The 25,048-nt window shown below is 39.7% G+C and overlaps 2 protein-coding genes across 2 annotated transcripts; both read left to right on the top strand.

Moving 5' to 3' along the window:
- Positions 1-1,278: 1,278 nt before the first annotated feature.
- LOC140953574 (importin subunit alpha-7-like) lies at positions 1,279-15,053 on the top strand. The gene is made up of 13 exons (XM_073402991.1): positions 1,279-1,508; positions 1,626-1,715; positions 4,233-4,329; positions 5,463-5,554; positions 5,709-5,840; positions 6,263-6,351; positions 6,452-6,551; positions 8,101-8,264; positions 8,505-8,583; positions 9,162-9,287; positions 11,154-11,281; positions 11,906-12,081; positions 13,767-15,053. The coding sequence occupies exons 1-13, from the start codon at positions 1,386-1,388 to the stop codon at positions 13,952-13,954; spliced, it is 1,584 nt and encodes a 527-aa protein (XP_073259092.1). The 5' UTR covers positions 1,279-1,385; the 3' UTR covers positions 13,955-15,053.
- Positions 15,054-17,408: 2,355 nt separating this feature from the next.
- On the top strand, positions 17,409-22,197 carry LOC140939400 (pyridoxal kinase-like). The gene is made up of 3 exons (XM_073388843.1): positions 17,409-17,545; positions 20,714-20,768; positions 21,575-22,197. The coding sequence occupies exons 1-3, from the start codon at positions 17,453-17,455 to the stop codon at positions 21,820-21,822; spliced, it is 396 nt and encodes a 131-aa protein (XP_073244944.1). The 5' UTR covers positions 17,409-17,452; the 3' UTR covers positions 21,823-22,197.
- Positions 22,198-25,048: the final 2,851 nt, after the last annotated feature.

Raw genomic sequence — 25,048 nt, 5'->3', positions numbered from 1 at the left:
CCTCTCTTACTTGGACCTCCTATCTTCCCCGACGGGGACCGAGTTGGAGAGGACCCAGGGTCACCTTCAGTCAACTCCCTTTATAGCGAACACTGTAGGGACCTCGAGTTCGAGTTAGTGTCCTCATTAGCGAGAATTTGTAATAGCCGGAGTTTATTTCAGTCAAACGTCTGTAAATTATTTTTAATTGGGATTAAGCTGCTGTCCGTATTATCGCAGAGATGCCAACCCTTGGAGATCTTAAATCTGTAGACTCTTTTTTTTTTTAATGCCCCCCCCAGAATTTCAACGGACAACCCCCCACCCCGACAACAATGGGAATGACTTAACACATTATATGAAGTCTTCCATGAAGTACATACTGTCAAAATTCGCAATCATCGTTTTGATGCCAGAAAGAATCTTTGTCAGTGACTAAATACGTGTAAAAATGCCCCAGAAACCGTACTGCGAAAAAGAAAAAATTCTAATTTTGAACTAAGAATGGGCTAAATCTCAAACTAAGGCACAGAAAAGCCCAAAAGATGATTTCATCCGGGAGATATGGTGACCCGTACGGGAGAGCGGGAGATTGGTGGATTCGGTGCCGTATCCTATGTATGTTATCGGGGTGTCCGTTATAGCGGGGTGTCCGCAAGGCAAAAGTTGACCGTACTCAAAATTCAGAAACCGTCAAAGAATCTGTTGATAATTTGTCTTTCCCTTCTATGCTTCTGGAGTCTCAGATTCCACCAAAACCGCTCGCGAAGCGCTTGATTTTAAATTTTTTCCCCAGAGATTTCTTTCTCTCGATGCGTATGACTGGGCACTTGGGACGTGACGTGATCAACGGTCGCGCAAAGCGTTGTTGTACACATAGTGCATCGTTGTTTTAAAGAATCTGGAAGGTTTAAATTGATAGTGTAAAGGTTTTTGAAAAGCAGCGAAGTCAGACCAAGAAGAAAACGAAGAAGACTGCTCGGTTGTGTAAATAGCCGGAAGCTCGCGTGATGTTTTGGCGCGCTTTGTCACGGTCAAATGAACACTGTGCCCGCTCCCGGGCGAAGACAAATTTGGCCGCATGTGGTGTAACCGATGCAATTTTGAGTTAAGTGCGAGTTAAGTGTAAATTTTTGAGGACGGTAAAAGTTTTTTTTATCAGGTAACAGTAAATAATCGTGATTTTTTTTAATTAAAAGAAAAAATCAGGAGTGGGTCGGATGTGCCGGATTGTTGCAGACTGAAGACTGGGCTCCATAAATGCTGCGCAGGCGCACATTTTCATGTGGAAGCACGCCACCCAGGAAAAAGAGCCGAAAAATTCGCAGAGACATTTTCAATTTCGCGGTTCAAAGTGGTCATTCTTTGTAAGATTTTATTGCACTTTCCCTTAACCCGTCTTCAAGATGGCGTCTAGAGCGAATGCACGAATAAAATCCTACAAGAACAAGGCCTTAGATTCGCAAGAAATGAGGCGAAGGCGGGAAGAAGAAGGGATCCAACTTCGAAAGACTAAACGCGAAGAACAAGTGAGTGATGTACAAAATTCAAAATTGACAGCGTGCATGGTACATGATATTTTTACCGATTTTGTCTTTGCTTGGTAAATTTAACGTTTTTCCTCTCTCCTTGGTATTTTTTGTTAGATGTTTAAAAGAAGAAATGTTGATTTGACAAAGTCCATGAGTCAGACTAGTGAACTGGAGGCCCTTCTTACCACGAACCACGTTGGTCAGGTAATCATTTATATGTCGCAATGTTTCACTACATGGTTTCATTGTCGTAGTAAAGCCTTAGAGAGTAATAGTATGATTATTGTCATGTTATATTACGAGCCTTTTCTGAGGTCACTTTTAAATTCAGGTGACGAAAACTTAAGGGTCTGCTGTCTTGAATTGAGAAGTCCGGTCTATTTTAAGTTTTTTAGAAGAAATTTTAGAATATTCAATAAGTACTTAGACACTTGAATCATTTACTTAGAAGAGTGAATAGACTCGATCCTTAATCATTTACGTTTGCGAATATTCGTCGTGGTTTTTATTGCTTTCTACCCTTGGATTTGTTCGCAAACTATTAAATTGAGAATTTATTTATTTTAAATAACACGTCGTTGTGTCAAACGTCATTGAGATTAACAAGCATTTTGTATTAATTAGTGTATGAAACAACTCAGATACTTGTAATTAGTGACATCTGTTTATTTGTCATGTTACTTGCGATTCGTGTAGGGTTCTTTATAATTTCTGGTACATTGCATGTGCACATGTACATTGTATCATTTTTATGAACATCTGAAAATCAACGACAGTTGCCACCAACCTTCATCATCTAAGTGCTCAAATTCAAATTATCAAATTTGTATGTGTATTCAAGTGAGTGAAATTAATTAATTTCATGTGAATTTTGTCAAACTTTTGTAAAAAAAAAAGATTAGAACTGACAAAATTATTTCCTTATTTCATGAAAGTACTGTTTGATAACACAGCAATATCGCAGGTGAAAAGTCATGCCCACAAACGTCAGTTTTTTATGTTTTATATATTGAAATTCCACGCACCAATATGGTTAAGCTCACATACCGAAAAATTCTGAAAATAAGCCCTGGGGCTTATATTTTTCAAAGGCCCTTTTATCTAGGGAGGGAAATTTGCGTCTCAAAATCGATTGGGCTAGCCTTATAGTTGGAAGTAAATTTACTTTTTTTGCTTTGTTTTACTTTGTATTTGAGGGCAATTTTCCAATTACAAGCCCGCGGGGGGCTTATATTTAGAGGGGCGATTTAATGGAGGGTTTTTTTACGTTACCGGTTTGGGGGCTTATATTTTGGGGAGCCTATACATTGAGGGGTGTATTTTCGGAATTTTGCAGTTTCCTGAAGTTCTCAATTTTTTGATTTTTTGACATAAAACGTTCCAGAATCCTTCTTGCTGATATAATATTGCTGTTTTGCTTTCCTTTAATTCAACGATGTAACTTCCTCATCTGTAATGTCTTGAAATCTGAACACCATCTTGGCCCTGAAATATTGCATCACCATAGCAACTTTCTATTTCCACATGGGCACCTGTGCCTTAAACTCCATTCCAGCATCCTTCTGTTGCATGCCTGTCTTACTTTATGATTTAGTAACCTCGGTGTAAAAACCTGTGAAGTTTTTCTTTGTTTTCTAGCTATTATTTTCCTTGGCTCTATTGCGTTGACTTCTTAGTGGCTTCTTTGTATTCTTTGTTTTCATCACTTGTCAGTTTTACAGGTTTTTACACTGAGGATGAGCAGACATTCTTTTCTGGATGGCAATTAGATTTAGTTAGATGATGTTCATTTCTGAAGGAAAGGTGATTATAAGGATACTTGCCCAGCAGAAAAGTCAGCTTGGGACTTTATATGAACCCTGTCAAGCTTCATGTTTTATTTGTGAGTCACTTATCCGTGACCTCTCCCAGCTGGAGGAGGAAAATGACTGACATAAAATATTTGAATGTTGACTGTTTAACATTGTTTTAAGTCCTTACTAAACAAAAGCGAGTGAGATGCTTTTGGCACCAAGAAGTCAGAAACTGTTATTATGCTGAAATGATTTTATAGCCATCTGTATAATAGCCTGTGAATGGCAGAAGTTTCTACTCGCTCATTGCTGCAGAGGGACGTTTCGCAGGGAGGAACGTCTGCGACTTAGCGACAGAAATTCCATACTGATGACGTAAAATCTGTCCGGAATCTGGTCAGAAGCGCTAATAGGTCGACAGAGTAGTTTCATTGGTTTAGCTATTGTTTACAAATGACAGACAAAAGACAAAAGGCCGCAAAGGTCAAATGTAAATGCAATGAATCTCTAACAAAACAGTCAATATTTGTGGAATATAGTCTTCTCTAGAAGCATTTGAGTTTTGCTGGAGCTCATTTGCAGATGAACACAACACTTTTACCAAAATCGATCAGGAGATACGTAAAATTGAACAAATTTGTATTTGGAGCCCCAGGACTACCGGAATTATTATGTAAACATTGATTTACATCATCAGTGTGGAATTTCTGTCGCTGAGTCACAGATGTTCCTCCTCGCGAAATGTCCCTCAGCGGCAATGAGCGAGGAAAAGCGTTTGCCGTTCGCAGGCTATCTATAATAATTTTTAATTTTCAATTAGGTGGACATGTGTCATAAGGTTATTGGCAAAACCAAAAATTTTTTAATGATGTTTTTGTTTTTGTTGGTAATGAAGTTTCTTTAATACTCTATGGATTTTACTTCTCAGGGAGTGTTTTCACCAGATGTGTTGGAAGCTTTGTACTCAGAAGAATCTGATAAGCAGTTAGCAGCCATGCAAAAATTTCGTAAACTTCTTTCTAAAGGTTTGTTGCTTAGTAATGTCTTGGTAGGCATCTACTTGAACCTCCGCTGCCATGTTTGGGGTCCCAGAGAAGGAGATAAGAAACAATCTCATTTTTACTTCAATCTCCAACAGTGGCCACTGAACTGCAGCCAGGCTATCTTGACACTTGTCTGAATTGGAGGCACTCAAAAAAACCCATCTCATAAGCCTCATTTTAAAACCCTTTTCACTCTATAGCAAATAACAGTATACATAGTTATTTATTCTACATACTGTTCTCTGCACATTCCTTTTGGTGCTGAAAAGGAGATTCTTAAAATAGAGAACTTTTTCACCAATTATATCCTTATTGTGTTGTTTAGAGTTTCCATAGAAACTGTATCACTATGCATTCATGTTGTGTCCGTAATGTTCGTAAGTAAGAAAAACAACAATTTTCCGAAGGCCAGGTGCCAAATACCCTATGTTTCGGTTTGCAAACAAGGAGAGTCTAGTTGTTGCTTGTGATTTTATCATTTTATTTTTTTCTAGTCAAAAGAAATTTTGCAAGAGAGGGGTAATGGACCTCTTCTGCATTACTCTCCAGTGAGCAAACATAAACAAATACAAATCACTGTATTTTGTCTACCTGAGCCTCGAGTTGATGCCTTCGTTTACAGGAATGCGGGAAAGGTCCATTGGTGTGTCCATAACATGAAGGTGAAGTGTGACCTGTTGCATCTAAAAAAATAGGTGTGACAGGTCACGCCAAAAAGAAAAACAATTTTCTTGATGCAAGAAGTCACTCTTCATTTTCTCTTTGATGCTGGTCACCAGCATGCTATATGACATGAATGCGTCACCTTGTATGTCAAAAATTAATTGCTCTTCCAGCAAGAAATCATGCTTTATTTTCTTTGACAAAACACGTGAAATTACATGCGTATATGACATAGCAAGCTGATAAAATGGCAAGTTCACAACAGACATAACAAAAACTGTAAACATGTGCTCTCTCTAGTTTGCTATTTTTTCTTGTGACCCTTATGTTAGATTAAATCAGTGTTTCTGTAAGAAGAATTTGTTTTAAGGGGCTAGGAATGAATGAAGTTGGAGTTCACTCCAGATAACCTGTTACTTATTTTTCTTTCTCAATGTTCTCTTTGTTTTTAGAACCTCATCCTCCAATCGATGATGTTATTAGATGTGAAGTGATACCTAGGTTTATATACTTCTTACAAAGAGATGACAATAGCATGCTACAGGTACAACCATATCTATCAAATCCATCATTATTTTGGTACTGTCCATTTTCGGTTAAAATAAGATAACATTCCTATGGTGATAATGTATTGCAAGGGTTGTCCTTTTTTCCTACAAAAAATTCTTTGACTGGGATGACTGTAACTCTATTTATAGTTTGAAGCTGCTTGGGCACTAACAAACATTGCGTCAGGGACATCACCACAGACACAGTGTGTTGTTCAAGCAGGATCTGTACCAGTTTTCATCAAGCTGCTTGAATCTCCTCACGTAGATGTTCAAGAACAGGTTAGAAACAGCTCTTTCTCATGTGACTTAGAGGTTCATCTTCAAACTGTTAAGTTAGAATTGCAGCAGTATTTGTGGACTGGTCTTGTTGTCAAGAGATCTTTTCCTGACCTTATGATAATTATTATTTCTATTTTAAATTTATCTTTCTACTGGTTTGGATTGATTTGGAAAACTGTGAGAGCCTTTGGAAAAATTGACCCACACCCCTGTTTCCTCTATGTTCTTTTCAATGGAAAAGTGAAAATAGTGTAACATTACAAGCACACATACATGTCTTGTTTTAAACTTGCACTACATCATTCATTTGTTGTCAGGGTGTAAGTTCTATGTCAATTTCATATTTTGTGATTTTTATATCTACCATACTGCCTTATATTTACATGTCTGATTACTTGAGCTTTTTGTTTTTCTGTTTTCAGGCTGTCTGGGCTTTAGGGAACATTGCTGGTGACAGTGCAGAATGCAGAGATTATGTTCTTAACTTAGGAATGCTACAGCCAGTTCTGGAGTATGTTAAGATTATTAAAAATATGTTCAAGTTATTACTGATTTTTTTATCCTTCTTGAAAATGTCGGGCTCTTACTCATTTTTTTCTTTCTTTTAACAGGCTCTTAAAACAGTCACCAAGACTTTCAATGACAAAAAATCTGGTTTGGGCACTCTCTAATTTGTGCAGAGGAAAAAATCCACCACCTGATTTTTCAAAGGTATTCCTCTTGAAATCTGTTTAATAGCCATCTGTAGTATTAACTAGCAGATCTCTTCCCTGATTGCACTTCAAGTAACTGACTTCTTAACAAAAATTCCAGATAGAATCACGTAATTGAATGAAATCTTGCATTCTGATTGCTTAAGGAAGCGAGGTATTTAGCTTTGAATTGCAAGTTGAAAACAAGGCTAAGTGATATTGTTTTGCATCAACGTAACGATTGTCGTCAAATTCTAACACAACAACTGCAAAAAAGTTTTTCTACAATGTCATTTTAAAATGTTTTCAAAACCATTGTAACCTTTTGAAGAGCCAAAAACAAACAAAAGCGTTTTTCAAAGTGAGCCGGAGGTTCTTCCTTGTTTTGAACTGAACTACAAATTCTTGGAGAGGCATAAAAAACCTCTTTCACTCGTAACAATGAGAAAGCAAGAAAATCCTGCGAATACAGCCCAGAATATGGCAAGCAAAGGTTCAACCAAACAAGACAGAGAAGCAACAATACATGTATTTTCTTTCGCTTGGACACTTCATTTCTTTCAGTGTCGAGCAAATGGATTTGGAAATTGAGAAAAGATGTTATAGGTAAATGGCTTGTAAATTCAGTGAAATACCACTATTTATCCTTGAGATTAGTTTCAAAAAAGTTTGAAAGCAAATGTAAAAACAAGCGTAAGGTACAAATAAACTTGTCAAGGTTCAAATGTGTACGACTGACCTTGCTTCCTATTCACTAATGTAATGACAGTTCTGACAGTTGACTTTGAAATGGCTTTCTGGAGCGCGTGCTCAGGATAAAAACAAGCAATATCATGGCTGTTTTCTTTTTTTGTTATTTTTATTCAATTATGGGATTCAAGGAAAATCCATTACCTGACTTGTGAATTCTGCTTTGAATTGCACTTAAAAACCGATATTGCACTCACCGCTTCGCGATTCATCCAATATCGGTTTTCCCGTACAATTTAACGTGGAATTCGCTCATCAGGTAAGGAATTTTCCTATAGAATGCTTAAAACTTAAGGATGCTGATGATTTCTCAACGGCCATGATTGATAAGGGAGTTTGTTGAAATGTTATTTATGATAATCATGGTGATAATCATCTGTAGTGCTTGTGATCTGGGCAGAGTTAAGAACAGCAACTAACTGTATTTATTATATAAAATGCTACTTGGACAACAACAGTGTAACACAATGTCACTGGTTGAATCTTGTGAGAGTCCTGTATTAGTTTGTGCTCATAACTGTGAGGATCATTTTTGATCATATAATTTCATTTGTTCACTTTCTGTTCTATTATGATATATTCCATGACATTATTTCATCTGTATAAGTCCGTCAAAGAACAGCTTCAGCATGAACAATCAAAGTAGCAAAACCACACACCTTGCAGTTAGGAAAGATTAGGTTTCTTGTGCAACTTTTCACAGTATAACTTCTGCTGGTTGATAGCGATAACGTAATTGCCAATGATGTTGCTTATCGAAAATGGAACTCATCTTTTTGCAAACAATTTATACTAATATTTCTGCATATTTCCTCTAGGTGTCTGCGTGCTTACCAGTCCTAGCTCGACTTCTCTTTATCAATGATGCAGATGTTCTTGCCGACTCATGCTGGGCACTCTCATATCTCTCAGATGGCCTTAATGAAAAGATCCAAGCAGTAATAGATTCTGGAGTTTGTAGAAGATTAGTGGAATTGTTAATGTAAGAGCTCAATTAACTTTGTGCTTAAACGGTAAATCTCATGAACTGCACGTGTGCAAGGTGAAGCACAATTGCTTCAAAAATTCTGCCGAAGGAGAGCAGGAAGAGCGATTTTGACAGCAATTTCCTGAGAATGCGCAGCTTATGAGACTACCCCTTTCAAATTAAAGAAAGGTGGAACCTACATATGTACTGCACAATGTATTGTATCTGATAGCAATTTGATTTTATTTCATTCAGGCATGACCTGACCCATGTTGTGTCAGCCGCTCTTAGGGCAGTGGGAAATATTGTGACAGGTGATGATGTGCAAACACAGGTAAGATAAAAATGATATCCAGACTTTCCAGGTCTATTAAAATCCTTAACCTGGGAAAACAGTAGAACTCTGCAATATGACCACTTTGTTTTTACAGTCATGACCCTGGATGGATGTCAACACATGTGTATTATCATTATTTTGGCCAGAATTTGTGTGCCATGAAGTGGCCACCATTGGCACTTAAAGGGTTAATACAGACACCAAAGGGACAGGACCAAGTGTCCGCTTTACAGAGGTGTCCGTATTATAGAGGTGGGGAATGTATGATTTTGGGCATTTCTGGGATCAAACGAACTGTCTGTAATAGAGAGGTGTCCGTATTATAGAGGTGGCCGTAAGGAGAGGTTAGACTGCTCGCCTTCTGTAGATGAAAACCTACTGGTATGTGATAATTCATACAAAAATTCTTTGGCAACTACTTTAAGATGGTACTATTTTGTTTTCCAGCTTTTCACAGATTAAGTTTGGAAATTTTGTCGACTTTTGACCATGACCTCTTGTGAGAGAGTGAATGATATTGGCAGTGGTGTTTAGAAGAACAATCATGTTCTTAAACCAATTTTGTTCCTTTTCAGGTGATTCTCAACTGCAATGCACTTCCTAGTCTTTTACATTTACTTAGTAATTCCAGAGAAAGTATTAGAAAGGAGGCATGTTGGACAATCTCCAACATCACAGCTGGAAACAGAGCACAGATTCAGGTAGGTTCCCAGGGAAAGTAATGATTCAGGGTTTACTAGAAAACTAACTTTATTTCTGTATTTATTTGGCTGTAAGCCGAGTGATTTTTCACAAATTAATGCTAAATTTTAGTGAAATTTGAACCCAAGAGGGGGTCTCAGCTTATAACCAAGAGTTTTTGACCAAAAAATGGTTTTAATGCATTGAAACTCTACTAAGTGGGAATGCCGCGCAAGTAGCAGCAAAAGATCAAATCAACCGCATAACTAGGAATCTAAATGTTAAGTTAGCTAAGCACAGATTAATTTAGTCTGGCATCGTCAAAATATCTGACAAAAACAGATCTCACTTCAATTCTCACATTGATAAGTCATTTTACAAAGAGGGATGGTGTAAAACATTTGAAAGGTGCCCCTTTCTTTTTGTGGCTTTGCTGTTTCCTTGTATTCCCAATGATTTTGCTACAAATAGTTATGGTGAGTCCTGGGACTCGTCTTGTGAAAAATCATGAGACCTAGATAAAAAAAATACGAGTCCGAAATTGAAAATGCTTGGTCCTTTACGTAACCAGACAGTTAATCTGAAGACAGACTCCAAAACTCTGTATCACAGTAGACTAAAATTAAAAATAATATAGTCCCTCTATTTTAAAGCACAACAAAAGGCTAAAAGAAATATGCATTGCTAAACAACAGCCGTAGTAACTGCCACAGAAATTACATGAATGGGCTGGATATTTCTACAAATACACATGTTCAGATCAATCTTTGTGTCCTACGAGATGCATGCCACGAATTATTTTACGTCTTTGGGGCTTTTTATGTGTCAGGGATGCAGGACGCAGAGGTAACCAAATCACTGCCCTTACTTTTTGTGGCTTTGCTGTTTCCTTGTATCCCCCTTATGTTTCCCCTCCCCTTCAAAACCACCAGCTGTGCAGGCTCAGGCTCTGCGAGGTATTTAAGGGCCATAACCTTTAGCACCTGTTATGGCTAAGCTCACTTGACGTTACGGTTGATCAAACGAGAAAGCTAAAGATCAGCGTGCAAAGAAAGTAGTGTCCTATAGCCTGGGGATAGTGGATTTTGCTATCGGGCTAGTGAATTCTGTTCTTAACTTGCCCGACGGGCAAGTGATGTTTTTTTGATGTTTCAACTTACAGAAGACCTGTGAAGTCAATTCTGCTCATCTAAAATTTTTGGGCTAGTTGAAATGACGTTTGGCCTAGTATATGCCAGCTTCAGCTTGCCTGAATGGCAAGCTGTAAAAATGACTTCCTTTGCGCCCTGAAGATAAAATTTCTATTTTGAGAGTTGTTATGCGTGAATCTTCATTTGCTTTGGCAGCTTCCAAACTTAATCACAGCCCTGAGGCTACCATGACTCCAAAGAACTACTGAAGGAAGTCATTTAGCCTGCGAGCAAGCTCTCCTATTTGGGTGAGCGAAGCAAGCCTCGCGAGAACACGCGAGCGAGGGTGCGCCTTGAGGCTTCGCTACTCGCTCGCGCGTTCTCAGGAGACTTGCTTCGCTCGCCCAAATAGGACAGCCTGCTCGCATGCTAGAAGTCATTTTGACTCTCAGTAGCCTTGAGCCCATAAGTGTTTAGCAGTGCTGATGATTTGACAGACTAATACTCTGATACAAAGTTCTTCTGGTTACTGAAAGCTTTTTACTTCCAACTTGACAGCAAGAAAACAAAACAAAAGATCAACTTGATTTTGCTGGACGTAGCTCCTAGTTACTATCAGAACTGTCAATTATGAACGCATCTTCATGAATTTACATTTACACAGGACCACAGATTTTTTAAGTTGAACTCAAGTTAAGTACTTAGTACATGAAATGTGCTTAAATGTGTTATATATTAGTTATTGCTTTTTTACAGGCAGTGATAGATGCTAATATCATTCCAATGTTGGTGGAAATTCTTAGTAAGGCAGAGTTTAAAACGAGAAAAGAGGCAGCTTGGGCCATAACCAATGCCACATCTGGAGGAACATCACAGCAGATAAGGTTGATGACAGTAGCTTTTTAAAAACATTATAGTTTGTTGCATCGTGTTATAAAGAAAATGGAGTGTAAATGCTTAGGCTTAGTCACGCAACTTGCCAAATTGGTGACTCAACATGCAATTTTGGTAGCCAATTTTTTTTTCAAACTCTTACAGTGCGACCGGGGAAGCCATGAACACTTGAAATATTTCAGGAATCTTTATTGTGTTATGACCAATCACAGCAGAGATGAAAACACGCTAATTAGCCAGAAAACTGCAAATTAATTCACGTCCTTGCTTGCTGTTTAGTTTTCCCATGGCTGATTGGCTTTTTTCTTGCAACACAATAACATTCCAGAAATATTTCTGGTGTTTTCGGTTTTCCCGGTTTGACCTAGTCTACTACACAGCCGTTTTCAGAGTCGTCACGCAATGCTCCTCCCTCCCTGTGGGGAGAAGCGTTGCGTGACGACACTAAAAACGGCTGTGTAGCAGACTAGGTTTGACCGTAATGGCAACCAAAATGATTGCATCTTGCAGCATTGATGGAGGATGGTGTACTCACCTCTACGGCACCCCACCCCTGCGCCTTCCCCAAATTGATGTGTTCATTTAAGAACTCTCTGATTCTCCTCCCATAACAGTTACCTTGTCAGCCAAGGAGCTATCAAGCCTTTGTGTGAGCTCTTAACGGTTATGGATTCAAAGATTGTTCAAGTTGCGCTTAGTGGATTAGAAAATATTTTAAGAGTGGGAAAACAGGAGGGACATCAGATGGATGGTGTTAATCAGTTTGCTGTTATGGTGGAGGAAGCGTATGGTAAGACATCTTCATTTTCTTCTAAGTACCAGGGACCCATTTCTCGAGAATCCCGGTAAATTTTCGGGCCCGAAAAGCTGTTTATATTTGCTGCGTCTGCATTCAAGATCAAAGTTTCAATTGTTTTGAAACTATCAGTTAACGAAGCAAAATTGACTGGTTTGTGCGCCAGGAATTGTGTTACTGTTCAACAGGTTTTATTTCAAAATTTGCCTTCGGGTCCGAAAAGTTATTGGGCCTTTCGAGAAACGGGCCCTTGGACCGGGTTGTTTAAAGGTGAGTTAAGATAACCCCGGGTTAGTGCGAAATTTAAATTCAGATTTGAAAGCGTAAAAGACAAATTCAGTTTAGTTCGTTTTGTCCACAATTTGATGACTAGATGCTCTAAAAAGAATAGAAAATGATTTTCACAAAAGAAAAAACCCCAGATTGAAATGTAATCCCGGGTTAGTGCTAATCAGCCTTCGAAGTATTGGGCCCAAATGTACCCAGGATTGAGTGCGAACTCAAATGTTAAGCAAGACTGTAAAAATTTATATGGCTAATTCCAAAAAAAGGTATTTTAATTATTTTTCAAGAGCTTCTATCTCTAGTACCTTGGCTACCCTGATGATCCTCGAGGTCTCTGCCCGGAAAGCTTTTACTTACTTTCCTTGTACATTTAACTCTTTGAATTAACACCTTTGGAAGCGGTGCAACGTGTCTTAGATGTTCTATTGGGACCAACAGTTTCAACCAAAAACGGTTTTTTTTCGCTATAGAACACTAAAAAGCCCGACCAACCAAAAACGGTTGATCCCAATAGAACACGACCTTTGAGAGATGTTCAACTAATCTTGTAGAGGAGTAAAGACTGTTAAGTGTCTGTTGTAACAAGGTGTTTGTCGTATAGAGTGAAAGGTGCAAAGAAAGGCAGGGACCCACCCCAGGTGCTCGTTTTAGTGATATGTCCATATCATAGATGGTTACCGGTCGTTTCGATACAAGTTTACTCAGTTTAGTTGTAAATAGTTCTACGTAGTTGACCTAAGGAACGAAGAATATTCACCCAGAATGTTTTTCTTGTTCACGCATTCCATCTTCGTCGCCAATTTTGTAACAAAACTAACACAGCTAGCGTTCGAATCACTTAAACTAAAACTAGCATAACAGTTACACGAGTCGTAGGTCTCCTAAACTGCGCATGTCCGACCCAACTCGGGCTCAGGCCCCACGCTATAATTTAATGTCTAGTTTACATTTTCTTTACTTCACAATTCTTGAAGCTACCGCTAACGTCCGTTACCCACTCTATTCTAGGATAACCTCACTTGTTATGTAACAATACCTAAGATGCATACTATTAGCATCACTATGCCTGTCACGCATGAAGTCACGCCGTTACACATACTGTATTCGAAGATTGGAAGTGAAACAAATTTTTGTGCTATCTCACTGCTTGAGTGCGTCTCGAAACGACTTGTAGACTGCTTGCAGTCAGCCTTTCCTTTTAAATCCGTCTAGTTCTTATCTCAGCCAACGCGACTGCAAACCACGATGTTACGTTACAATAAGTACTAGACGGATTTTAAGAGAAAAGGCGGACTGTAAGCAGTCTAAACGACTTGTTTCGAAACGATTTTGTATCGAAACCACTGGTTTCCTCACAGATAACCCATAAATATAAATTAATTGTCTCTCTTTAGGTTTAGACAAGATTGAATTTCTTCAAAGCCACGACAATGAGGAAATCTACAGAAAAGCATTTGAAATAATTGAATACTATTTTAGCGGTGAAGACGAGGATGACAAGATTATGCCTGGCATTGATCAGGAAGCGAACCAATACCAATATGCAGGAGTCAGCGTGCCCCAGGGAGGCTTTCAGTTATAGACTGCGTGTGCTTCGGCAAGACTGAAACTGGACTTAAAATCCCCCGTTCCTACACCGGAGAAGACACCCCCCTTGACGAGGAGCTGATGACGGACAGGACACCCCTCCCTACCCTCCCCTCCCATCATTGCTAAGCCACGCACACACTCATCTGAAGTGTGTAGAGCCTGCAAACTTCCATCGCGCGAGCGAGACGAGAGAGAGAGCGAGATATATGGTGAACCCCACTCAACCCCTGTAAGGAGAACTCCAAGACCCCTGCCCGTCTTATAAAAAGGCTAGAAAATACATTAAGACAATTGAGACGATAAAGACTGAGATATATTGTGAATCCCACTCAACCCCTATAAGGAGAACTCCAAGACCCCTGCCCGTCTTGTAAAAGGCTAAAAAATACATTGAGACAGTTGAGACGATAAAGAGTGAGATATATGGTAAATCCCACTCAACCCCAATAAGGACACCGTCAGGACCCCTACCCGTCTTATGTTCATTGAGGCATTGAGACGAGCTCGAGTGAGATATATGGTGAACCCAACCCAACCCCCCTTAATGAGAACTCCGGGACCCCACCCTTCCCGTCTTATAAAAGGTTAGAATTGATCTCCAGGGAAAAAATTTAATAAAATGACCCCAGACATAAAGAGTTGATACCCAAAACGCCAGATCCCCAAGGAGGAGTTCCCGTGTCCATAAATATCCCCACAAGAATGGATCTTTGAGTAGAGAGAGAGAGAGAGAGAGAGTTACCCCGCGATAAAATTGTCCCACAGTACGTAGGTATACCCCGAAAGAATGGACCCCGTACCTCCCCATATTGGTGGTGAGAATAAAGACAGAATTTACAGAAAGGGACAATAAATGTTAGATTTCTTTGGGCTTCATTTTGTGCTCTTACGAAATGCACAGTGCTAGTTGACTTTAGTCGAAGCCAGTAACTTCGAGAGACGTTGCGTATAGCCTAGATGATTTAGAAAGGGCATTCGAATGTAACGAGAAAGACACTGATCATGCTTTTTAAATTTAAAGCAAAGACTTGAATTTAATGAAAAACGCTTCGAGCATGTACATACACAATAAATATTTAGGTATTGCTGAAGTGTCATTTACTTCCTAGCCAGTTGCAGGCGTCCAGATTGTGGGGACGGCGCAAAGAGCCTGGAACAGGCTATTTACGTCCGTTTCCGATGACGAGAAATTTATGGTTGTGGTTTTGGTGGTTTACCTTGCGCAAAAAAATTCCTTAAAATCCGGTTTAACAGTAAATTGAACACGACTTTTTGGGTCGTTCCAGTGGAAAAATACTTGGAGCAGCGGAACATTTGAAAAAATGTCCTGTTTTCCCGGTCGGGATATTCCAAAAGGAAATTGTGTTCCATTTCATCAAAGCCATCTATGATACCAGTTTCAGGCCTTCGCGGCCGTTTATCGGTAAATGGATTTGATTTGTACAAATGGTAAAGCCCATTCCAGGATTAAATTACTAGTCCTGAATTTTGCGTACCATTTGCCCAAACTGTAGCCTCCCACGCGCACGTTCTTTAAGGTTCGTCACGTTCCTGTGGTGCGGGAACCCGTGACGAACTCCTAAGAACGTCTGTGTGGGAGGCTACCCAAACTGTGGACCGACCGGTTTGCGCATGCAAATGGGAAACAGCCTTTGCCTCCTTTAAAACTGAAAGGTTTGAACCCAGGAGTCATTTTGTAAGTAGGTAGCCAATAATATCACGACTAAACTGACAGACGACCACTAACATCGCGACTTAATTGACCTATCAGGTCAATAACCAGAGTTTATATTTATACCATGAACTGATGTGATACAACTCACTTTGACTCTAAAGATGACAACCGTACAGGTCGTCGAAACGTCAGTCACTGTCAACAACAGTCTTTTTCAGGACTACGTACGTTAACTCAACCTACTTTGCCTCCTTTCCTTTGCAGAAAGGTAGCCAACATTTTTGTATTAGCCATTTGGGGGTTTATATGAGACTGGACAGGTATCGTGTTGAATTGCACTATATATGGCACTGTTTTGAAGACGCTTTTCCCTTTCCTTTATTGCGGGCGATATTGGGAGCCGGCCGCCTGTTCTTGGTCAGCGGCACTCTTTCAACTGCATAGTGCTCTCCTTAAGTGCTCTCCACATTGTTGTGCCGACTAATATGTATTGTATGTGGCCTCGAAGGCCCTGGTGTTGAGTTTAAGGTCCGTCTGGTGTCACGGTTATCAGGTGAAAGCACATGCATGCAACAATCATGTTTGCAGTCGATTCGCAAGCACACGCAATTCAGGTACACAAGTACTGTACTAAATGGCCGTTCTCCAAATCTGAGCCTGTCGAAAATGCTATTTTCTACACCCATTTTTAGACCTGGTCTCGGTCTCTAACATCCATGAAAGGGGTCACAAACGCGATGTACATGTTAATATAGGTGGAAGTCATGTCATTATTTAATTTCGGTTCTTATTCATGAATAGGTCATTAACCGCCCCCCCCCCCCCCTTCCCCTCCAAATACTGTCTTTTTGCTTCGACTGCCCCTATGTTGGGCTTCTCGTCTGGATTTTCCCTTCCTCATATCCCCAGGGCTTTCAAATGGAAATGTGGCATATATAAGAATGTCCCTCTTACTAACACATACTAATTTCTTTTTTTTTTCGGTGCCTCTCAATTTCATATCTCCTATTGGTTTAAAACTATAAATTGAATTCTCTTCTAACTCCTTTTAATAAAATTCAGAGTTTCATTTTCAGTTGCCTTGAGCAGCGGCATAACCTACCCTGCCCATCAAGCGTTTCCGTGCGGTTTAGGAGCAAAAAACGAGGAACGACAGTCAAAGACCGCGCGAAAAATGGCGCAAGTAAAACAGCGGGGAGGGGGTGGGAAGAAAGGGAGGAAAGAAAGTTATGCTTTCCTTTTCCACGCCGACGTTGGGAGAATAGACTGCGTGACCTGCCAAAGGAATTATGATTGTTGACAACTGTGGCTCTTGTCCTATTTGTAGTTCTTGAGAATTTTTATAAATATTTTAAGCATTTTTCTGTGTATGTTAGTGTGGATAACTCCGTAATCTTTTAACTTTTAAATTTTCAGAGTCTTTTAACTTTTTGTAAATTTTCAGATTTTAGAGAATTATAAATTTACCTATTTATACCATGTTTCATTTTATATTTTTTTGCCCATTATTTTAGTGTCCCCAATTAGCTTTTATAAGCTAAAGACATCGACATTTAAATAAAGTTGTTATGTTATTAGGCAAGAAGCTGGGACTACTGTTTAATGCTAGTCCACTATCCTTTTCTCTCAGTCGAAGCTGTTTTTATATACACAGTCCGTAGTCCGCACTTTATGCCAAGTCCGCAGTCCGTGGTCCGCAGTCCGCAGTCCACGTTTGAAACTGACGGCCTTTGCGAGGCTACCAAGTTAAGTGTGTCCGTGGCAGTACTAGCCAGTCAGTAACATCAGCAAAAGTACGGTTTATGCAACAAAATAATGGAATCCACTGAGACGTGCAGAGTCCTTTCTATTCAAAGCCATGTTGTATCAGGTTATGTAGGGAATGATTCAGCGACATTTCCTCTTCAGGTAAGCTAGTTTTTACACTTCCCGTACCAGTGGAACGTGACACCAACACCGGTTTTTCCCGCTGGCTGCAGTGGTACCACTGTACACTAATTAGACCATGTTCAGCTTCATGACAGAGCTACCTTTTGAAAAGTGTTTTCATACTAGAAGTCAAGGATTCCTTCGACATACTTTCGTTCGGATATTGTTACTTATAACAACATCAGTGATCAATGCAGTTGTCATATTGTGTGGGGATGTGTGCTACTCTGAAGTGTTTAGAATGCGAGCTGTTTTGTTTAGGACAGCAGGGCAGGGAATAAGAATCCATTGGTCAGTGTTTTAGGGGGTGATTGATCAGTGGCTGAAGAATTTAGTGTTGGAAATTTGTAATTACTGGTTTTGTTATTCAAATTTGTCACGCATGAAGCAAAGGAATATTTTTTTTTCCAGAATCAATGTGCTTCTGGTTGGCACATTAATATCAATAGGTGACTTCAGCGTGAGTATTGCTAGCGATACTCATACACCTGCACGCTGACCTCACCACTCGTTACGAAGCTGAATAACAAAAACAACGTTTGTAAACAGTGTTATCTCACATAGGTGTTCTTAGAAATAGCCTCTCACGCAGATGTTTTAATAAGGGTGTCGTCATGCATAATACCCCAGAAATGTCTTGTGAAACAAGAAAGTAAAAAATTTAGACCAATCACAGCACACTTTCAGATCTCAGAAGTGTATTTTACACTGTCCAACCTTTTGAGTATGAAAACTCTGGAGATTGCTAAACCATAGAGAAATAACTCGAGTGCCAACAATAATTGGGATTTGTCATATCCCGATTGTACATTAGTAAGATTTCTGGATTTTCAAGCAACTTTGGGGCAATCTTGATGAAATTGGGACAAAAACGGGATAAGAACGGAAAGTCTCTGGAAGATCTCCTTGTTTATATCAAAACTCTAAGGTCACAAATACGCTTCACTTGTGAGTCTTGTTTGGCCTGTCAACACTTTATTTTCTGCTGATAATGATTCAGGTGGTTGTCCTTCGTGTCCAAAGAAGACTGCGTGTTGTATGATCATCTATGGATTCTCTGGTGGCTCTGCAAACTCAGTCTGGGAGGGCAAAGTCTAGAACAGGTGGGGCACTAGAACTCCATTACTGTGATATCAGCAGAGGATGCTCTGTAGTGTCGTTCATAGGCTACGATAAGTCTTTGACAGTGGTCATCCTTGAAAGTGTTGGAGGCTGTGTGGGTCAGTGAGCGCCCGTGACTTCTGTCACTGGCTACAGCCTCAAGTTCTTTCGGCTGGTTGCCAACACCACTGAAGGTTTTCCCTCACAGTGTCCTTGTGCTGCTTGCGTGGGCAGCCTTGCTTTTTCTTGCCGGCCCCAAGCTCTCCATACAACAGTTGACAGGGCAGGCGATGATTGTCCATCCTGATGACATTTCCCACCCATCGCAGCTGGGCCTTGATGAGTATAGTCTCAATGCTGGTGCACCCTGCATGGTCCAGGACCTCGAGGTTGTGATATAGTCTTGCTAGCGGATGCCAAGTATGGAACGGAGAGCACACATGCAAAAGTTCTCCACCTATTTGATATGCCTGCGGCATGTGTGTGATGAAGAGATTAAACAGGACTGGGTGTAGGATGCAGCCCTGTTTTATTCCATTTGTTATGGCAAAGGCAGCTGACTGGTCGCTGCTGCTAAGACTTAATTGTCCTGTCATTCTATCATGAAGCAGCTGGATCAGCCTCACAAACTTCTTTGGGCAGCCATATCTCTCCAGGACCATTCAGAGGGCATCCCTGTTGACTGTATCAACGGCCCTTGTCAGATTTATAAAGACAGAGAAGAGGGCCTTGTTCTGTTCAATGCACTTCTTTTGCACCTGTCTGATGACAAAATTGTGTCCACGGTGCTGCACCCTGGTCTGAAGCCACACTGCACCTCTGGGAAACCTCTTTCAGTTTCCATGATCAGTCAGTTCAGGAGAATGCGAGTAACGATAGTTCCCGCTACAGAAAGAAGTGAGATGCCTCTGTAGTTTCCACAGTTGGACTTGCTCCCCTTGTTGTTGTAGAGAGCAGCAATGAGAGCATTGCAAAAAAAAGTCTTCAGGCATGGCCTCTTTGCTCTATATGCTTTGCAGAACATCATGGAAAGCCTCCAGTGCATTGGGGCTCGCAGCCTCGAAGATCTCAGCTGGGATACTGTCGTTTATGATTATTGGCCTTTATATTAAACCATGACTTAGTGCTGATTTGTTCTCTGTTCATTTGCTAGTGATCTCCAGCTGATAATTGCAAACAAAGGGAAAAGGAATTTAACTGCTTGTTTCATCAGATGTTCTTGGGGCAGAAACTGCTGATGAAGCCCCAACAATGTCTGTGTCAGAGGCTATCTGGGATAGAGCCACATTTCTGATTTGTAGATCACGGATGCAGTTACTGGATTAATAGAGGAATAGAGCTGATCAAAGATCTTCCATTAGGTATCACAGTCCCTGTGAGACACCAACAAGTGGGAGGGGGGCAGGGGGAGTTGGAGATGAAAAATGCCTTTCAAGCTTAATACTCCTACTGAAATCCAGTGTATTTAACTGTTAGCACCCCGGAAAAAAAAAAACAGTCTAGTTATGCATTTGAAATTTTGAATAGCTGGCTTGACCATCCATTTGGTGATCAGTGACTTTCTTTAATTTTTGAAAGGCAATAACTGAATGTGAGAGTGAGCACTGTAAGTGATGGGATGATGAGCAGAGCAGGAAGAAACCTAAGCTGTTCTTATTTTTATAACCGCACTCATGACTCCACTTAACGAATCCAATAATTTTTGATTGTCACTCTTTCGAAAGCATGCAGACTCCAATTCTGATCTTGTTATGAGTGAAAATCAGACTAAGAGTGGATTTCCGCTACCGCGTAATTTTTACGCCTAAATTTTATAAGTGTAAATAGAGTAAAGGCAGTGTATGAAGTGTCATGCAAAAGTATAAGTAAAAGTTGAGTGAGGTTCAACTTTTGCCTTTTCTACATTGCCTCTAATTTATTTATGCACATCAATTTTACGCATGTATGGACATTAAAACTACTTGACAGTGGAAATCTACCCTAAAAGGACTATAGGTACTTGAGGTAATCCTAACATGATGTTACTCCATCCTTTTTTTATTTTAGGTTCTTGGATTTGAGGTTGACACAATCAATTCAGTACAACTTTCCAATCACACTGGTTTGTTTCATGTCTATCATTAATATTGCTTTTGTTGTTTAACGACAGATAGTAAAATAGTTTTTCACATGTTGTTCTTTTTAATACATATTTTAATGATCCTTCCTACTTAACAATGTCATTGTTTTTTTAAACCAGGGCACCTGATAATGTGAGATGGTACAATTTGGTACAATTAATCCAAATCATATCTGATTGTGTAATCCATAAGAAATCCTGTAATAAACTGCTGCATAATCTGCACCAGATAACAAATTTAACTACTAATTTGAAAAAATGCACTTTTATTTGAGTGTCAATGTGATTTTAATTAGTACAAAAGTACTAATTGGAGACACTATTTTTATGGCTACAACTGGAGACAGGACTGCCATTTTACGTGGTCATGCTAGCCATGCGAAGGTCTAGCAAAGGGAGTACCTTCATTTCTCAGTTATTTTAAGACCCTGATAATTATTAGTCCAGTCCAGCGAATCAAACCTACACCCCCCCCCCCCCCCCTCCCCACTGTGCGGTCAAACACTCAACCTACTGGCCTTATCCTGCTGCGGTAAGGCTATTAAAAAGTTTCAAAATACTGTGTTGAGCTTCCAAAATGTTCCTCAAGTTTTGATGTTAATCTAGTGAACAAACTATAAAATATTCACATTATCGCGTAATTTATTTCCCTATGATAAACCTTAGATGTGTGCTTCATTTGTGTGCCATCTCCTCAAGAGATGTCTTAGTTTCCTCAAATTTTTTTTCACACCATTACACAGTCTGATAAACACTTACTTCTAAAGGTGCATGTTTCTGTTTAGTAGGCTATGAGCATATGAAAGGTCAAGTGTTGGATTCAAAGGAACTTAAAGAACTGTTTGAAGGACTGAAACTCAACAATTTGCATCACTTTTCTCATCTGCTTACAGGTACACATTTTAACTATGTTGTATGCAGTGTAAAAGAGGTTGTTCATAAACCCATTTGCTCCAGGGAATTTTGTCAAAAATCACCTTTTGAGGGTAGTCAAGCTGTTTTCTGGTCGTTGTCTGGCTATAATGAGTCAAAATAATGCCATTTATAAGTTGGGCACTTCGAGGCCTGTTTGTCCCAGGTGCAATGAAATATCAGCTTTCGAAGCTTGGGCATTTGCAGATCAAAGCAATTTTTCTTAGTGTTGGGTTTGATACAGTCTTAACCTCCCCTCTAATTTCCCTTTCATTGCCCCATTTTGTTTCTTGTGAACACCTTGTTTCTGAATAGTTCTGTTTCTTTTGTCCTTTAAATAATTGTGACCAGAAAAAGTTGACATGCAGACAGCTTTTTCTAGGAAAATCGTAGGGTATGCAATAGAAAAATGAAAATTAACAATTGCAAAAAAGAATTAAAGAAGTCTGTTACAAGTTTAGCTCAAATGTGGGTAGTTGTGGCAGCATTCTGACTCTCTTTTTTGAACGTGAAAGCCAGATGAAAGTCTAGAAAAACATGTGAACTGTTGCTGCTGTTGTCCAATCAGAAGCCAGTATTTCACCTCATTAGACTTAGCAAGAAAAATGCAACTCTGATACAGGATACACCGTATTCACAAATGGCGGACACGCGGGAAAAAACTGGTGCCTAGTCATGAAAGCGAGGCGTTGGAGGGTAAACAAAAATTGCAAATGAAGACTTTCAGTGAACTTGCAGAGTGTTTAGCACGGATTCCACCTAAAATAACTTTGTATGGACGTCTTTTTAAATACAATGACGTGGGACGTCTTCTGCTTTTAATGTTTAGTACTGATTTGCTGTTTGCAATCAAAAGGGATGCGTATATCTTCAAGGAAACAGGATGATTTTGTAGGTTGCCGAAGCCTCAGAAGTTCGACAAGTGGGTGATGGCTGGAGAAAAGCGGCAAACATGTTGGCCAAAACTTCACGCTGAAACCGAATACGAAAGCCAGCTCACTGCAAATCTGTAAAACAGAAGTAAAAACAGATATTGGTGGCAACAAAAAAGGAAATAAGCGACGGATATATGGCCTACTTGTCAACGGAAGAGACCTCCGCCATTACTCAAAACAGGTTAAGCCGAGAGCGGGTGAAAGATTCATTCACGAGACTCGTTCATTCATGTCAGTGTCATTTTACACATATCTATGTATGTCTGTATTTACAACTTCCTTTGGATGATAATAATTCCGTCGCTTTTGGAGTGAATTGTTAGAGGTACGTTGGCAGAGCTTAGCAAATTCAGTGCAAATTTAAAATCTTTTGATTTCTTTGTCATTGCGAAATAAAATAATTTTATCAAAACTAGAAGCTCTAGTGTGTGAATCTTATGGCTTGCTATTTGCCTAGTCTCCTTTACGGCATTATCTCGGAGAGCTCTTAGTAAAAAAGTGGTATAAAGCTCACATTTTACTAGGTTAAACTTTTAAGGCAATGTTTGTGTCAGGACTGAACACGGCAAGCTTCTGTTTCGAATCATTAAATGCGAGTCTGGATCCGTTTAGGAAGACCATCATTTTATTTATTTATGTTCTATTCTTCACTTTTAAAATATTATGGAACATGAAGTTAAAACTCTTAACAGCCAAAGATAAGAAATAGGAAAATTACTCGCTGAAATGAAATGTGGACGGCTTACCGAGTCTGCCGAGTAACAAGTTGAAATTTTGAGCGTACGCCACTCGATCGCTCCTGCATTTATACCAAAAAGATTGTTCTAATTGATGTCCTTTATCGATAAAGACCAGAGAATAACGTCCTGGCAAATAAACACCAAACATAACTTCATCGAAACCTCAGTCACCGCTTCTTTCCTGTCTTCCTTTTTTCCATCTCGATTTGAACTGTTTTGTTCAATGGCACACGTCTCTTGCGTTAACAAGTAGGCCATATATCCATCGCTTTTTTCTTTTTTTCTTGCCACCAACATTTGCATTGTTTATATTTCTGTTTTACCGAATTGCAGTGAGCTGGCTTTCAAACTCGGTTTCAATGTGAAGTTTGGGCCAACATGTTTGCCGCTTTTCTCCAGCCATCGCCCACTTGTCGAGCTTCTGATGCTTCGGAAACCTACAAAATCATCCTGTTTCCTCGAAGGTATACGCGTCCCTTTTGATTGCAAACAGCAAATCAATACTAAACATTAAAAGCAGAAGACATCCCACGTAATTGAATTAAAAAAGAAGTCCGTACAAAGTTAATTTAGGTGGAATCCGTGCTAAACACTCTGCAAGTTCACTGAAAGTCTTCATTTGCAATTTTTGTTTACCCTCCAACGCCTCGCTTTCATGACTAGGCACCAGTTTTTTCCCGCGTGTCCGCCATTTGTGAATACGGTGTATAGTTTTGCAAATAGCCTCAGTAGGCAATAAATGATTGGTATGCCAGTACCCTACCCTGCAGTTGCTAAGATAATTTTCATTGTTAAAATAGGGTCACTCTTTTTGGATCCAGAGTAATTTGAACCACTGATTGATTTAATATAATATAATCTCGTACCCAGATCTCACTCTGTTTTACAATTTTTTCCCTTGGCCGTGGGAGATCTGGGTACGAGATTAAATATAATATGGAAGCTTTCCTGCGGGATTTTGATTGATTACCTTTATTGAACTTGCATTATTAAGGGTTAATATTTAATTGAACAAGCACTTTAAGAAATTTAAGAAACATACAGTGAGACAGAAGCTAAGCTAATGCTAACCACAAATCTTTGCACACTCTTGACGTCATAACTCTCTCGCATGGCTCCTTGGGTCGACTTTGATGTACATTTTATTGCATCAGTCTCTAAGGTCCAAAAAATGCATTTTTTGCACCAAAGGGTAAAATATAGGCCTACGACCATTTTACAGTCTCTAGTCAGCTGACTGAATTCGTTTCGCTCTGCAGTAAACGCAGAATACCCTGCCACATTGACTACGCGACTGAAAAAAAAATGGCTACGCTGTATGCGAAATTAATTCAAACATGGCATGCTTGTTTTACTTAAGGCCTTTTTCAAAGAACGGAGAACTCACTTGCGTAACACGCGCGTTCACTTCGGGAATTTATCTGTCACTCAGGCAATGTAATTTTTTGACATTACACGTATTTCCTACTGCCTGCCCCCTTCCCTGCGTATTTGTTACTGCCTACCCCCCTTCCTTGGGTTATGTTTAGAAAATTCAATATACGTTTTTCTAATCAGCTTTGCAGTAGTCTTTGGACTTCTCATTTTTGGTTCTAAATATTTTGGCTGATTAGATTCCAACGCCTGTCCCTGTATCAGGGACCTAGCCTACCTAGCAGGCGCTTAGAAGTAGTGG

This window comes from Porites lutea, chromosome 1 (genome assembly GCF_958299795.1).
Source record: "Porites lutea chromosome 1, jaPorLute2.1, whole genome shotgun sequence".
Classification (NCBI taxonomy): Eukaryota; Metazoa; Cnidaria; class Anthozoa; order Scleractinia; family Poritidae; genus Porites; species Porites lutea.
Note: the sequence above shows the minus strand (reverse complement) of the source record. Positions and strands in the feature narration are given on the sequence as shown.